The 17500-nt window shown below is 41.6% G+C and overlaps 1 protein-coding gene across 1 annotated transcript in view; it reads left to right on the forward strand.

The window, feature by feature from the left end:
• Nucleotides 1–17500, forward strand: part of KALRN (kalirin RhoGEF kinase) — a 466558-nt gene that overhangs the window by 283644 nt on the left and 165414 nt on the right. Inside the window, exons 13-14 of the mRNA XM_058809387.1 lie at nt 4529–4703; nt 15222–15417. Of these exons, the coding sequence (XP_058665370.1) occupies nt 4529–4703; nt 15222–15417 (371 nt within the window). The remainder of the gene's footprint in view (nt 1–4528; nt 4704–15221; nt 15418–17500) is intronic.

Here is a 17500-nt window from a genome sequence, read left to right on the forward strand (position 1 = left end):
TGCAGCACCCTTCTATTTATCTTTGTGTATGTGGGGTTTATTCATAGTGTCAAAGAGGCTCTTTCACTGCGGGTTCTTCTACTAGAACTGTGAATTAAACCAGCGCATTTTTCCCTAATTTAAAATACATGAAGAGACTAGTCCCAAGAATATGGGGAGGTGGGGGGGAGGTTGGGGTTTTTGTTCAGTGTTTGATGTTTTTGTTTCGTTTCTTTCTTAATCTGCAAGTATTGTCAAATGAATATTTGCAGAGTAAGCTTAAACAGAATCTGCAATTGTGAAATCTCTCTCATTTGTTGTTAAAATGGTTTTCTGTGCCTTTAGCTTTGTTGACAGCAGTGAAGTTTTCCTGCCTTTTAGGGATGTTGCTGGGCACTGAACCAAGTCCAATACATCACTTATTATTTAGATCTTTGTATTGTTACAGGTTGCCCTTACCCACATGTACATAGCGTGCATGTTCTGTATACATTATAATATGCAAATATCCCAGGTTTTATGCATTTCACCAGACAGCCCAAGAGAGTGACATCATCTTCCTCACCCTGAGCTTTCCTAATCTGATGCCTTTACTTCTCATCTGAGATGTGCAGAAAAACATGGGCCATGATAGGAACCTGAGAGGAAAAGCCCAAGATGCTCTGGACAGTGAGGGCTCTGGTGGAGCTCTGCCCTTAAGAGACCTCCTGCAGTAATAAGCATTTTCCTACTGCCATATGCTGAGCTTTCCTCTAAGCTTTTCCCTGTCATCCTGGATGCAGAGTTTTCTTTGCTGGGTCAGAAAAAAAAATAAATGAGGGATTTGAAAGGAGTGCTCTAGGTTTTGATTGTCATTCAGCCCTGGGCAGCCAGACCAGAAAGCTCATGGACATTGCTACCCTTGCTGTGTGTGACTTGCCAGCACCACAGGGGAGGGAGAGGGACTGGAGTTGTGGCATTGCTTGCCACTTTTAGAGTTGGAGAGGAAGGATCAGGAGTAGATATTCCATCCTTCTATTCATCTTTGCTGATGAGATCAGTAGGATAAAAACATGCTGGGTTTGGTAAGTGAGCTGCCAGAGGGGAAGGGGTTTTAGCTGAGAATATGTATGGCCAGCTGTAGCAGGTCAGTCAAAGGTCTGCATGGTAATGTACTTTTATGCAAAGAAATTGTTTGCAAAGTTTGGGGCACTTCTATGAGATCCAAAAAATGGCAGTTAAATTGTGGGCTACAATTTTTTTTGTTATTCTTCCCAACTCTTGGAATGGCGTCACTTCAGTGTGAACACCCATGGAGTGGAGCCTGAAAGGGACCCTGTACACGCCCATCAGGTGGAGTTGGAGTGTTTTTTGGGGTTGCAGAAAGTGTTGACATTCAAGGAGTCCTGGTTCTGATGGTGGGATCGGCCTGAAGGATTTTTGCCTGTACTTGAGTCAGAAGGGAAGTGCAGAGTGGCCAGGGTAATACCTGGAGCTGAGAAGTCAGTGGAGCATGGGAAAGAGATGAACTGCAAGGTGGTGTGTGGGACTTCCAGTTTTTCTTAATGTGAACATAGTCAATTCTTAGCTTCAGTCTTGGAAAAGTGACTGTGGCCTCAGCTTTGAGACTTTTTAAAATCAGTGTCATGCTCCAATGTTTGCAAAGTACCAAGGCAGGTTTTGTGGCAACTGTGTTTAACAAAGAAAAGTTTGGTTTGGGGTCTAGTTTGTTCTCTGAGCAAGGTGGAACAAGGTGAACATATTTGTGCAAATGGATCTCCTGGTTCTGATGGAGTTAATACCAAACATTTAAATGCACACAAAAGTTTTCAGTGCTGAGCTGTCAACATGAGCTGGTTCAAGTGTTGGATTTGAGAACTCTGACTAACTGCAAAGCTTGTAATGTGATCCTGGAGTCTTTCAAAGCAGAACACCGTGGAAAAAAAGCCCAGTGAAGCTGCCTCTCTGTGTGCCCACTCTCACCAGCTTTCATCACTGCTGGCAATGGTAAAGAATACACAGATAAAGGAAAAACTAGAATTGCTGCAGTCTTTCCTTAACACAGGATTGCATTTCAGTGTGGATCACCTTGTACCTGCCGTGAAGAATAGATGAAGACTGCAAATGCTACAACAATGAAAAGAATGAAATACACTGCTCTTATCAAACATGTCATAACACAGGTTAAAAGCAATAAAATTACTGGAGCTTTGGAAAGTTTTACATTTCTTGTTCTTATCTTTGAGAGAACAGATTTTGGTTGAGAGAAGATCATTTGTGTAAGAGCACTCTGCTTCCTCCAGATAGGCAATGAAAAGCTCAGCTGCCTGAACTAAATACCATGCCTGGGACTGCATTTCACACGAGGTCTTCAGGACCTCAGTGACTCCATCAGGAGGCCAAACCTATCAGGAACAAAACAGGCCTGCCTAGAAACTCTGTGCATGTCATGGTTCACATAGGAAACACTTTTCTCTCTTCCTTATCAGTGCTTTACTGAGGTGGTTGTTGTTCTCAACACAAAGCAAACCTTTTGAACTGCAATTCCAGGGGTGCTGCTGGGGGCAACATTTCTGGTCATCTGTGAAAGGCAAAACAATGACTTGCTCCAGTGAGATGTGAAAAGCAGGAATGTAAAAAAAAAAAAAAAAAAAGCCATTGAAGAGTTAGGTATCTTGCTTTTTTGCAGTAGTCCAGCGCATATAAGCTTTAGATAATAGATTTTTCTCGTTGAGTTTTCTCCCAGTGGAAGCACTGAAAGTGGTTTTAGGAGCACAGTGTTCATTTTAAACAAAGTCAGCAGCAATGTACTGAGTCCAATTTTCTGTTCCCCAGAGTTTATTTTGGGGTTTTATTTTCCAATAATTTCTTTGAATTAAACTTCAACTTGAAATTTCTTTTAAAACTCTAATCCATAGCCTTTCAAAGATTAGTACAGGTCTTATATTTATTCTTTCCCAGAGTTTCTCATCACCAGACAGAACAAGAAAAATTGTGACAGAAGCATGCAAACTCAGAAATGTTTTTTCTGTAGGGAGATCTTTCTCAGACCAGACTAGCTAGGGGTTGTCAATGCCTTATCCAAGGAGACTTTAAAAACCCACCAGAGTAGAACTCTTAAACTTTTGTATTGCATCAGTCACTGAAATGCAAGTGTGGCTTGATTTGAAGAGTGAAATGTTTAATGAAAAAGAATTTCTAAAACTAAATGTGTCTCTAGATCCCGTGAGAGATTATTCAACACCGGTCTTGAATAATTCATTGAGTAATTTAGATAATATATGAATAGTAATAATCCTGCATCTGAGTGAAGACTTATTTCATGTCCTTTTATAGAAGACAGGTGCTGGCTGAGGGAAACAGAACTTGACTGGATGCAGCCTCAGATTAAGCTGTAGTTTGAAAATCTCTAGTTATTTTAATTCCTCCTTCCTCTGTGCAGCTCTAGTGTGGAGGCAGAGACCCTGTGATCACCATGAATGTGAAAACAGACAGATGGAGTTGGGCAGAAACCATAACACCTAGAGAGAAAAATATCAGTGTAATATTCCCATATAAGCAAGGGAAATCAGTAGAACTTACATCTAAATCTTGTTTTAGCCAATGTGTCAAAGCCAAGATTAAATTTTGGCTTCAGAGTTTCCTTTCTGGCCCTTCGGAACGTTGAGGGACCTTGTGTGGAACATTTGAGGATAAATTTCAGTTCTTTATGTCTGCAAATGGTATTTATCTGTAAAACAGTCACTGGAAAAAAAAATTGCTGAAGACATAGCAGACTATAGGTGAGCCTATTATTATCCATGAAAGCACAAATAGAAAAGGAACCATCAGGGCTTTCCTGTGCCCATGCTAAGCTTTCAAGAACGGCAAATTCCCTCTTCGTCCTGGCCCTCAAGTAAAGGGTTTGCTCCCATCTGCTGCCTGTAAATGGAAAAAGAAACTGGAGGATTATCTGCCCTGTCACATTCACATCTCCTTTCCCTTCCCCCAGTGAAAAGACAAGTCAGGATCTCTCTTGCTGTTTCTGAAAGGTGTATTGGGGGTTTTTTGCACTGTCTTCTGTATCCACTGCTGTACTACGTTATCCAGAGGATACCAGGACATCACTAGCCATTGGTCTAAAACACTCATAATTCGGATTCAATTTGTCTGTAAATAATAGGGTAAATGCAGAAAATTAACTTGTAAAGGTCCAGGAGGCTGAATAACATCTCTGTTGATGTAAGTATAGGCAGGAGCAGGTGACCCTGCAGCATTAAAGGTGATTGCCAGCCTGTCTCCTCCAGAGAGCCCTTGAGATTGATGTGCATCTTCTCCCAAAGTGTGTAAGGTCACAGTGTCCACCACACAAGAAAGGATGATGCCCTGCTCAAACTTTGTGCCAAGCTCAAACTTTGTGAGGAGCTGCAGGATTTCAGGGAGCAGAGGGGATGATTGTTGCACACACCTTCCCTCAGCCCCCTGTGCGTGGCTTTGCTCCTCAGCAGCACACAGAATCACAGATGTGGAGTTCTTGCTCTTCTGCCTGCCTCAAAGCTCAGCTCTAACCCTGCCCTCTGCCTTGCCACAGGGACTCTGCTGTTTCCAACAACAAGACCCCCCACAACAGCTCCATCAGCCACATCGAGTCCGTCCTTCAGCAGCTCGACGAGGCCCAGGTACAGATGGAAGAGCTGTTCCATGAGAGGAAGATCAAGCTAGACATTTTCCTTCAGCTCCGCATTTTTGAGCAGTACACCATTGAGGTAAGAGCTGGCTGCAGGACCTGGCTGGGGGGAGCTGTGGGGGAGAGAGAACATGTGAACATACCCTGTGAGGAGACATCTTGCGCTGTTGGATTCTGCTCAGCTGTCCAGTGAGGGGGAGAGAGAGTTACAAGTGTGCTTTAATTCAGGCTGTTGGACCTAAAGCATGCTTTAGGATAAAGTGCCAGAATGCACTGAAATAGCTGCATGGGTGCCTCCCTGACTATGCTGGGAATCTGCCTGCTTTGCAGAGAAGCTTCATGAGATGCTTGTTCTAACTCTCTGTTGACATTTGGAAGTTCTGCATCACTTATTAGTGATTTGGAAGTTCTGCATCACTTATTAGTGAGGTTTGTCTCTTCAGATGCAAACAGATACATGCCTGTCTCTAGGCCACAGAGTGAAAAAACATGTTATGCATTAAAGGAAAGGGTATTTAAAAGGTGCACTTTTTAGACACTGCAGTGGATTTCTTTAAAAAGGAAAAAAAATGTCCCTTTGAAAATTAAAGGGATGTTTTTATGTCCTCATGCAAAAAAAAGGTCTTTCAGTTCTGTTTTGTACTTCTGTTCTGGAATCAAAAGCACTGGATGGAAAATGCATCAAAATATTGGGGTAATCTTGGTGTGAGAAATTTTAAAGATATTCCAGCCAATCTCAGTAATTACTTTCTGTAGTTCTGATAGGAGTTGAAAAAGGAACAAAATGGGTATTAACTTGTGTACAGAGTCTGTGAGACTGATGCCAGTGCTGGTGTCCTTTGTGGGATGTGTTCCTCCTGCTGTATCCCCCTGGGGCTTGTTCAGTTCAGGGAGCACCTGTAAGTGTTTGAGGATGATACATTCCTGGAGGTATTGCTTGTAAATCTGTAGGTTTATTCATTATTTATTTATTTTTTGTAAATCTGTAGGTAGTCTCAAGGTGGGTGCTGGTAACTGCTGAGAGGTTTAGAATGCTGTGTTACATTTTGTGTTTAAGACATGACATGATAAATTACAGTGGGATAAAAGGCAGGCAGCAGGTGTCCAGTTTCCTAAAAGGTGTCCTGTTCTATTGCTGAATGGCAGACATAGGAATCAGTGAGGAGTATCTGAGCTTCTCTGCTGTGACTGCACAGTGAGGTATTTCACTGCAGTCTGTCCCACACTGCTTGTTAACTATGTAAATTAGAATAGTTTCATTTACTTTCCAGTGATGTGCAGCCTCCTTGATGTTGAGAGGCAGCATTCCTTGTATTTGTGTATAAATCTATAAAAGTATCTACTTCATTTAAATATAGGAGATAACATACTCTTTCAGCAGAGTATGTTATTTCCTATATTTAAATAAAAGATACTTTTTATACATGTTGGTGTGGCATGGCAGATGCTGAATAATTGAGAGTTTTACTTCAAAGATGTAAATGGGTGTGAATGCTGTACTGGAACATACCCATAAATGGCATCTGTGTTTTCAAAAAAGAAGAAAGAGACAACCAATTTGTGCCTCTGGAGCACCCAAATGTGTTTGTAGACATTTGTTTGTAGCATGTGGTGAACCCATGTGAGTTACTCATTAAGGTCTCAGCCTGTTTCACTGCAGATTCAAGTCTGAACCTATAATTGTTCTAATTTAAGTAAAAGTATTTTTTCAAAATTTAAACAGATCACTGTTCTCAATTTTTTTTTCTTTGCCAATAGTCTTTCAGTCGAAGAGTGTCACTACCAGGTATTACTTTACTGATGGGGTTACCAAGGCATCAGGAGAGGATGTGACTTACATTATTCCCCTCACATGGGATACCAATATGGAAATGCTTTGTGGATACTTTTGATTTGTTTCTGCATGGATCTTACTTCTGTATGTTCACAGAATGGAGTGGCTGTGATACATTAAGATACTTAAAATTGGAAATGTGCTTCAGAATCTTCTAAAATCAGATTAGCAAGAAAGGATTTTAAAGAAAATCACCATTAGTTGTCACTGTAGATTTGCTAATATTTCATCATATAAACATCTGAGTTCCCTCTGAAAGATTAATGTTACAGGGAAATCTGAGAGCATGTTTCATAGAGAGTCTGTGGGCAGATGATTTTATTTAGAAAGCTCCCTCTCTCAGAAAAGTATTTTTTATTTTAGAATAATTTTGATAATTTTTACTGAAAACACAGTGAAAAATATACCCAGGTCAGTATCCTAAATTTTCTAAGTACAGTTAGTGCTTAAACAAGAAAGGCAGTTTGATGGATAATAAAACAAAGGCAGTTTGAAATAAACTGTTCAATAACACATGTATGCTATGCATTTCAAACAGCTGAATTGGCTCAAATTGACACAGTAATGGTGCTCAGAAAGTAGATTGCAGTCAGTTGCCTCAGCTGTATAATGAAGATTCCAGTTCAGTAGGAAACTGTTACAAGAGTTAACACAATTATCTCATGCCATTGTTGAGAAACAAAAAGATTTTTTCATCACCATAATTTAAAAGCATGTAATGTTTCTGATGGTTGACTATTCCAAGCTATTGAGGAAAAAAGATGGTGATGTTTGAAACAGGAAATTATTTTTTCTACTAAAGACAAGTAGCTTGAGCTATGACTGGAAATGTATTTAGGTTTTAATTTTCCATAATAACCTAGATCCTGCATAGATTAAGAATTGTGAAATAATGTGTACCAGTATGATTGATTGTCAAATTAATTTCTCCTTTTCTAGTCTAGATAAGCCCCCTTCCATCTGTCCAAAGAGCAGTGCCATATTGAACACATCCTTAGTGAAAGACCTGTACCTGCTGCAGCTGTGTTAATCCTTCCTGCTCTCACACAAACTGCCTGCAAAACCTGAGTCCTCCTCCCAAACTTGAATATCTTTCTCTTCATTGCCATTTCTGCCTTGTCAAGCGCCCAGTTTCCCATTTTCCCCTCAGGTGTGTGTTCTTGGGTCTGTTGGTTCTTGTGCTCCAGAGAATCCCTTGACATGAGGACCCTTTGCATCTCTCTAGTGGAAACTGGAGGGATGCAGCTGTGGGAGCCCATCTGCTTCCAACAGCTTAAGGGAAGCTGTATGTTAGCCCAGCCTCAGAAAACATCTCATGTTGTCTCTTTCCATCCAGTTTTGGTACTGAACATTTCCAACTCTGTTAATTTTCCCTGCTTCTCTCTATCTCTTTCTCTCTCTCCTTTCTAATTAATAACGCAAACAAAGTATTAGGATTTTTAAAAATTAACAAATGGCAAATGAGTGATTTGCCGTTTTGCTTAGGAAGTGTCTTTTGTTCTTTGGAACCAACCCTGCTTTGACTGTTCTCCACAAATATTGAAATATGTGCCATTGAACACATAACCCATTCCTCTGGCTCTCCTTCCTAAACTTACACTGTGCCCATCTGTTTTGTAGCCCTCCTGGTTTTTGAGCTTTTCTATAATCTTTGCATCTTGACAGAGGTTTGGAGTTCAGACAAACTTTAGGATTAATGATTACTGTACAATAAACACTTATTTCTATCTATTTAGGCATTATTGATCTTGTACTTCAGTGAAATCTGTCAACTATTGTTACATTTTGTCTTCAGGAAGAATATTTTCCTTTAAGAGAAGCCACCTGCCTATTTGTTTGGCAGGGCAGACCAGCTGTGTTCATTTAGGACTTTTAAGCCTCACAGGCAGCTTTTGTATTGCCCTGGACTCATGGCAGGTTTGGCAGATATGAATTTGGGTACAAACACACAGCCCCATAGCATGTGCTGCCTGTTCTTTCTTGCCTTAATCTCATTACATTGACTGATATTTACACTCTGGGTTCTCGGGGTAAGTTATGAAATCCAAGCTATGGCAACACCTGAAAACAGACATAACAGAAACATGAGATACCCTGGCTGTCCCTGTGGGAGCTGTTCTGCCCTAAGTTTTAACACACAAAATGACAGCCCATCCTTTATTTAGGAAATGTGTCTAACTGATGCCTGATAGGTTTGATTCCTTTACCAAGCCACTGCACATTTCAAAACAACATGGGATCCTTGGGATCATATGGTTGGTCTTTCTATATGATACAGACTGATTGAGTTTGTGCAGCCAGCCAGGTAACTTGGGAGGTTTCCTGGAATGTGAATGTGGGAGCTGATCTGCTGTGAGGGAATCAGGAGCAGAGCTGGAGGGGTGAGGTCTGGCAGACATCAGCAGCTGTGCTGGCACCACACTGAGTGCATTTTACATACAAAGCACAGGTGTGCTCCTGAGTTATATCCTCAGGAAGATCTGTCAACTATACTTTGTCCCTTGCTTCAGAAATAGTAATTTAAAGGCTTATTAACTGTTATTTGAGTGAATGCAAATTTACAGCAAAATGCTGAGTAAATGTATATGAACCAAATGGTATCATGCACTGAGTGGCAACCCCTAAAAAATTACTGCCATTCAGAGTCTTTCTGCATATTTTTCCCTTTAAGCTTTTGTAGAGAGATTACCAAATTCACCTGTAGGCCTCTGTAAAATGAGAACAGGAATGATCTCAGCCAATACATGTGCAGCAACATTTGTTGGTTACCTCAAAAAAAACTTCCATACCTGTAGGAGCACAGTTTGTGGTGACTGGGAGTGGCATGGCCAAGCCTCATCCCCAATGGGCTCAGCTGTGAGCAGCAGGTGAGCAGCACTGACAGCAATGAGCCATGCCGTGCCCAGGGGCACTGAGCAACCACCAAAGGGAACAGAGGGCACACAGGTGCAATGCATGAACTTGGGGGTATAAAAGGTTGGGCTAAAGAGCAAGGAGGGCAGATGCCTGTGGCCTTCTGGTGTGGTAAGGGTGAATGTTTAAAGCCTTCTGAAATTGTGTGCTGATACTCTGTGTGTCATGGCTGTCTCAACTGTGACATATGCTGTGACACTTCTCCCTTTCCTAGGAAAGTGGAGGTGTCCAGCTCCTTCCCTTGCATGTATTGTTTCTTTTCCTACAATGTGAGATGCCAGACAGAACCTGTTTTCTGTAGTCTTAGAGTGATGTGATTCTTACACCAGGACAGTCCTGAGAGGGATTAAGGGGGTTCCCACTGTACAGTATAAATTGGATCTTCTAAGCTGTTTGTTATATTTCAAAAAACACATGATCACTAAAACCTTCACCTGCTGGATATCTAATTTTCCCCCATTCAATTTCTTTGGCTCCATTTCACCTGCTAATTACATTTTTCAGCCTTGATTTCTCTTGCTGCCTCTTCTGGCTGTTCACAACAATCCCTGAGCATGAGTTTAGGAGGAAACAGGAGCCAGCTTTCACAGCAGCTCATTTCACTGTTATTTACAACTCATTTGAGCATCCTATTCCAGGTTTATAATACTAGCTGTACCTTTCAAGAGCATTAGCTGCCTGCATGAAGGTACAAGATGTTTTGTAGCCCCCTCACTGACTAAGAGCTGACACTCAGATGTGAACTTCTTTACTAGAAATAAGTGTTACAGAGCTTTTGAGATAGATTTGAAAGAAATTTCCACCTTTTCTGTTCATAAGATGGGATCCTGTAATGTTTCTTGCTTAGTGGGTTTTTGTTTCTCTTTTCCACCTAAACTGAGTTTTCCAACTGCATGTCCCTTCATTTTAAGGGAAGGAATGCTCTAAGCTGTTCTGGGCACTCTGTTTTGGAACTGAATCCCATTGTTGCTCCAGATATTTTTTTTGATTCAAAGGAGTCAAAAGCACTGGAGCAGAATCATCACTGTGACAGTCCTTTCACACTTCAGTGGCTCAGGTCCCCACTAAGCCAGTGTGGCATCTCTGTCTGTTGTCAAAAAACTGGGGTGACAGTGTTGTCATTTTGCACAGCTTCAGTCAAAGCCAGGGCCTGAGAAAGAGGAACAGCAAACTTTCTGCTGATATGATCTGTAGAAATGACAGTTCCATTTACCCTTTCCCATCTCAGTCTGCTCCTAGACCCACTTACACTGTCACATCCAGGCCTCAGCTCCTTCAGCCTGCTCTGAATGTTCTTACCCTTGGCATTCCTGTTGCACCATCTCTGGTGAGTGCCTTAGAGATCTGGTCTTACCTACTCTATTATAATTCCTCACTTTGTGCACTCACAGACATTCCCTCTGCATCCAGGATGTGGAATTTTTTTTCCTTCCTTGATCAAATCCTACCTTTCATCCCATCCATCACCACTGTTAATCCCAGCTGTATGGCTGTCACCTTTTTTCTCTTGAAATGAGGTAGATCTTGTCTTTTCAATGTAGATCTGCTCTGTGCCTGTGTGACTGTTCTTCCTCTCCTGGCTCATCCCCGTGCTCTACCCACTCTCCTCACCCTTGCTTCTCTTCCTACTTGCACCATCATTTTTGTTCTAACCTGCCTCCTATATTTGCTTATTCTTCCCAGGCATCTTTACTCTTTTTCAGATCCCTCTCAAGCCCACTCACTTTGTGTTGATAGCTTGTGCTCCCAGGATAGAACTTTCTTCCCTCCTCCTCATATGCCCTTCCTCAGCCCATACTTCAGAATATCAGCATTTCTGTGATTCATTCTCCACATAGCATTTATCTTCTTTCACTTGATTCCTCACTTCCCCTCTACACTTCCTTCTACTGGCAAAAAAAATTTTCTGCTTGCCATTAAACATGACTTTAGATGTTGAACACTGAATTAAGGCCAAACAAGCAGCATTCAAGCATCCTTTTGTAGAAAATCTCATCATCAGAACTATAAAAAAAATACATACTTAAGGATTTAGATAAGAAATTGTTGGAGATGTACAATTGTCTGTGCAGCAGCTGGTCCAGCTCTGGCAGGCTCCTTGGCATAATTCAAGCTGCAATGTAGACATGAGGTGCCTGGGCTGCTCCTGTTGTCATTATTACTGCTGCTGCTTTTCACCTGTGTACTCTTCTCTGCAGCTGTCATTATTCTCCAGGACTGAAGAACATGTCCCTCTCCATTTGCTCATGTTTCCTGCTGATGTTGCAACATGACAAATCCAGGAGGCGGCAAATGCAGCAGGAGTGGGAATTTGGATATATTAAGTTGCTGCTTTAGGAAGATTCCTGCCTAAGAGCTTTGTGGTCTAGACTGTGGTCACTGTGTCTGCACGAACACAGACCTGGCTGCCATGGCTGTGTATCCACAACTGCTCTGGGACAGTCTCATGGAGCTCACACAAACCCAGCATTTAATCACATGCTCCACACTTCTCTGATAGGGATATCTCAGATATCTCACTTCATACTAGAGTGGCTTCTAGAAGCTGCCAGTGATGCTTCTCCTCCCATTCTCATGGCATCAGGAGCATCTGTTTCAGGTGAAGCATCACAAAATGTGCTTGCTAGGCTCATTGGAATCAATACTTTGTTGTGGTTTTCTCCCATCAGTACTCCTGGGTTGTTTGACCTTCCCTTTAGTAATAGGGAGGTGTTTCTTGGCCACTGATCTCATATGACCCACAGAAAAGGAGGGTGGCCCCTTCCAAGGAGTTGCTAAGTGTGTCTGACCATGAGTCACATGCAGCTTTTTTATCCCCTGGGAACCAGGAGATAAGGCTGCTCCTATGCTAGTCTAGACTCCTGCTCCTGTTGCTCTCAGGACCCTTCTGCTTTGGTAAAATTGCTTTCTCAAGCTACAGCAGAACAGAGCAGAGCCCCAGTCTTCTATTACAGCAGGGCTTCCCTTCTCTCACTGCATGTGGGTGGTGCTGAGGTCTATTTAGAATCACTAACACTGGTAAATAAAGTGAATAAAATAAGAAGTACTGTCAGTTCTTCCCACCTAAACACATGAACAGGGTAAATTAATCAGCAATTCTTCTTTGTCAAAATGGAATAAAACAAGTTCATGGCCAAGTGACCCTCATTTATGAGAGAATTCCTGACAGAGGCCCAGTGCAATTGGATCTTGCTGCAGCTTAGGGGATAGGACATTTCTGTTTAATGCAGTCCAAGTTTTATCAGAAATATCAAGGCCTGACTCATCTGTGAAAGCATCAATTTTTTAGATTTGAAAAGTATATGTCTGTAGTTAACAAAGCTGCCTAATTACATCTTCCTCAAGAAAAAGAAATAATTTTCCAGTACAAACCAGTACATTCAGACTCTGGCACTATTTCCAAATGGTCCTGTTTGAAGTACAGAAAATGCTGGGATTTTGAGACATTGTCTGTACAGAGAGAAAAGGAAATGTTCTAATGAGATATGCAAAGCAGCGTGGTCTCTGGAATAGGGCACCAGATTGGGATTCAGGAAACCTGGGTTGTTATCACAGCCCTGCTATTGCTTCTTGCCTTAGTGTGCTTTAGATTCCCTGCTAGCCATCTGTTTGTTACTCAGAGCAATGTACCCAGCCTTCCTGTACCCACTTATCCTGAGAAATTTGATGTTGTTCCACCTCTTGCTGTGCCTGATTCCTTCCTCTCTTCCCCTGACCCAGCACAGGGGATGAGTGTCACTCCTTCACCAGCCCTCACTCAAAGGCTCCTTCCCTCCCCTGGTGGCTGTGCTCTTGGCCTGGCAGAGCTGGCACTCACTCTCACAGCTTTGTCACTGCTGGATGTGTCCAGCGCTGCTCAGGCACAGGCTCAGCCTCTGTTCCTGGCCCTGAGAATGTGACATGGAGCACCGTGGACTGGCCTTGCATCCTGCATTGTTTATCAGCTTGCATCCCCACTGCCTGTACCATCCTTTCCTCCTTAGCTGGATCTGGAGAGTGTGGGTAATGGAGCAAAACCCTTTTTAGCTCCGTTGTCCACAAGCAATAAAAGCAATAGTAGTCAGTGTCCCTTCTGCAGCCAAGTGGAGAAGTTACCAAGAGAAAGTTCTAATTCACTTATGTCACGTGCTTTTCCATAGAAAGAGCAGAAAGAAACTCAACATTAACACTGAACGTTTGCATTTAACACCTGAACATTTACATTGAACTTTGTGTTACTGTCATGGCTGCAGGAACCTGTGCTCACTGAATTAATTCTGTTGTTTGTAGCTTGAGATGAGGTCAAGATCACCTCAGTTCTGATTACTGTTAGCTCAGCATCTACCCCTAAATGTAAATGTATCTGGTAAAGCTCTTTTCCACCATCAACTTTGGACATTTTTCCCTAACTGTTAAGTCTGCCAATAAGTCTCCACAGTCCAGGGACTCCTGCTGTGATATGTGAATGAATCAGAGGCTGCTGGAATCAGGAATGGGGGCAAAGACAGTGGAGAGATAGCTATTATTTAAAGGTAATTGAGTGGAATGGGCAAAGGAACAAGCTGAAGAAAAATAGAAACCCCTCAGGATATCCACGCTCTGCCTTCTCTTCTGCAGATGCGTCCCAGGTTCTTCACTGAGTAAGTCGGCTTTTCTGCTTCTCTCAAAAAAGAGCCTAAAACATGCACTTTTTCCTTCTAGTGCAAAACTCTGTGCTTTTGTCCATTCTAATGTGAGAAGGGCTGAGAACTGGTCCTTTTGGGTCCTCTTCCTAAGCCTGTGCTGCATATTATGTATGTTTTCTGGTAAGGAAAGCTGAATGGGAAATTCTGAATCTTGGTTCCTTAGGAAGTTAAACATCTCACTGCTCACAGGCCCTGAAGAGCACTTTTAGTGAGAAGCAGAGAATTTTCGCTGCATCATAATGTGTACAAGTGGGAATGTAGAGATCTACTTTTAGCTCTCCTGAATTCAGCTATTTAGCTAAGGAATTGACCTATTGATCAGAATTAAGTCATTTATTTAATAATTTTCAATCCTTCTAAGACTTGTATTCTGCACTGTACAAGTTAATTGCATTTCCCTTGTCCCCCCTCCCTCATTCATTGTCACTAGCACATTCTCTCTTTTCTGCCTGCAGCAGCAGAACTTGGGTTGAGGTGAGACTGGGCTGCTTAGGTGGGCACTAGATCTTGCTTTAATTGCACAGGCAAAACTGGAGGACTTTGATACCAGCTGGCTTCTGTGGAGAAAGATGTAAAATGCAGAAGATACAATAAATGGACTGCTAAAATCATCAACCTGTGTGTCACAATTAGGAAGCAGAGAAAGCAAACAAGATTTTGCATGTTCCCAGGAGTTCCCAGTCAGGTCTTTGGTTACAGCCAGGTTTCATTTGTGAATCTGTAAATGATTCACCTAAACCTTGAGTGTGATGTTTCTGTGTTGTGCATTACATCTGTGATATGTAACATATAATGTGTTGCAAAATTAATGTTTTAGAAAAATTCAGTCCATTTTGGGATTGTGTGGTTGCAGGGTGTTTTGTAATTCTGGAAACATTATTTTTTCATTTAATTTGAATATATTCAGGAACATTTGTTCTACCATCAATGAGAATATAGTGGGTATTCTCTTCTAGTGTCATTTGGGATATATAAGAGAAAAGGAAGGTGACAGTTTTTGTTGGACTGATAATCTTTTCATGGATCCTCACCTAAGAAAAATGTGAAGTATCATCATTAAGTGGGCAGGATCTGGAGTTTGAAGTTTTCTGGATCAGAGTCAAAATGCAAAGTATTTTCTGATCCAAATATTGTTTGAGAGTAAGATATTTCATTGATCCTGAGTGTCTGTTTTCTGCCCATGAAGGTTACAGCAGAGCTGGATGCTTGGAATGAAGATCTGCTGAGGCAAATGAATGATTTCAACACTGAGGATCTCACTCTGGCCGAGCAGCGATTGCAGCGTCACACTGAGCGGAAACTGGCCATGAACAACATGACCTTTGAAGTCATCCAGCAAGGGCAAGACTTGCACCAGTACATCATGGAGGTCCAGGCTTCAGGTGAAAACAATTTGATCTCTATTTTACATGAAAAAAAAAAAAAAAAAAAGAAAAAAAAAAAAAAGAAAATAAAAAACCCAACCCCCAAAACACATAGCAAGCCAAAATACCACATTACATATCAAATGAGCTTTTAACATAAGCAATACCTGTCTCTCCACTCTCTGAACTGTTCCACAGGTTTTGAGAATTTTGATTCAGGATTTTATTTAAAAACCTGCTGTTTCTTTGAGATTGAAACTCATTGAGGAAGTGAAGCTGAGTTTCAAGTTTCATTCAGAAAGTTTCACAGCTGCAGGATGGAATGTGTGAATGACTCCAAATTGGACAGAGAGGGGGAGGGCAAGACAAGCTCCTTGTCCTTGCTCCAGCTCAGAAACAAGCACTGCAGTCAAGAGCTAAAGATCCTTGAGCTGGGCAGTCAGACCTCAGGTCTGGATGCAGTCTAGTGGTTCTAGACTCCTAAGCTTGTTAATCTTACTGCAAATTGACTTTAGTGAGAGTCAAACTGACCAGATGGGCTGGCTTCATTCTCTGCAAACTCAAGTACCTTTTCCCTGTTCCCCATTTCAAGGTGCACACATGCCCAAGGGAAAGAGAGGGAGAGTAAGGGGAGAAAGAATCTAGTTATCCTAGAGTCCTCTGGGAAAGAATCCAAATATGACAGTCTTGAAACCAGTAATGAAATGGAACTCTTGTTTCCAGCCAGTTCTGCTTGGAATTGTTTTATGTAAAGGGGGAATGTGATAAACCATACTGGAATTCTCCTTTACAGAGTGCATTTAAAGGTAGCAACTTGGGTGTAAAAATGCCCTTTGAGATGCGCTCTTAAATGGAAGTTTATATTCATTTTGGTAGGAAGTCTGTCTGACTTTGCTCTGCTTCTCAGCATAAGAGAATTTCTAATACATCCTAAGAGTCAAAATTTTTTTTCCTTGGATTTTGCATCTGGAAAAGGAGTATCATAATTCAGATTAATCACTGCATAAAGCCCAGAAGTGAATGTTACTTATGTAGTGCTTTAACCTTCTAAAATGTTTGGAAAGATTGCAAAGCAAGAGCAGTTCCTGTTCTTTCCCTCGCTTGAAATAAAAAGGATTTTATGGTATTATTCTTTGGCAAACATTTTACCTCTAGGCACCTACCTTCAGAACAATCTGGCAGTATCCAGCCTGATTTGGCAGGCTGCACTCAACAGAGGCTTGAGGGCTGCTTCAAGAGGATGTTGTGAACTAGATAATCTGGTGCATTCTGTGAGCCTCTCTGAGATCTGCCCACATGATGCCTAGCCCTGTGCTTCAGCCTCCTTGATTTCTGAGTTAAACTCCTCCTAAGACATTGGTTAAGATATTTGTGCTCTTTTGGCTGTTTGTGTTTTTCATTCTGAAGGAATCATGGGAGGTAAGAATATGATGCAGAACAGAGCACAGTCAGGAGCCTCTGTGGCTGAGTTTTAGAAAATAAAAAATAAGTTCTGTGTTTGTCAAGAAGTTAGAAACAACTTCTTTTGGATTGCTGACAAAAGGTTAGCAACTCAATGAATTGACTTGTAAAATGTTTTTGTAAGATTCTCTGAGGCCACTTTCTATGAAGCCTACCTAATAAAAATCCACTGCTCTCAAAATCAGGGAAGCAGAAGTCCCATGGGGATGTAGAGTAACTGCAGTAAATCAAAGGTAATGGCCATGTCTAGTATGCATGGAATGCTAAATGCTGGGAGAATGGAAAAATAAGGGAGAAAGGTAGTACTTGGGAGCCTACTGCTTCTTACTTTAGAAAGAACAGCTATCCTTAATAAAAAAGTGATTGAATTTTACTCCCTCTTGCTGAATCCTTTATCATAGCTATTCAGGGTATAGGGTAGGGGATGACTGTTCTTACCTGCCAGAGCTGAAAACTTGCAAAGGTTCTGGGAAATCAGCTGCTATTGCCGCTTCCTATTGTACACTGTCACCACTGCTGCAATCAAAAGTCAGCTGTAGCCACGGAAGATAGAACCAGAAAAAATGTGATTTTCCAGAGCCATTCTACCTAACCAGCCACCCTTAATTGACCAAGTTTCTTCCCTTCCCTATAACTCTCT

This window comes from Ammospiza caudacuta, chromosome 8 (assembly GCF_027887145.1).
Source record: "Ammospiza caudacuta isolate bAmmCau1 chromosome 8, bAmmCau1.pri, whole genome shotgun sequence".
Taxonomy (NCBI): Eukaryota; Metazoa; Chordata; class Aves; order Passeriformes; family Passerellidae; genus Ammospiza; species Ammospiza caudacuta.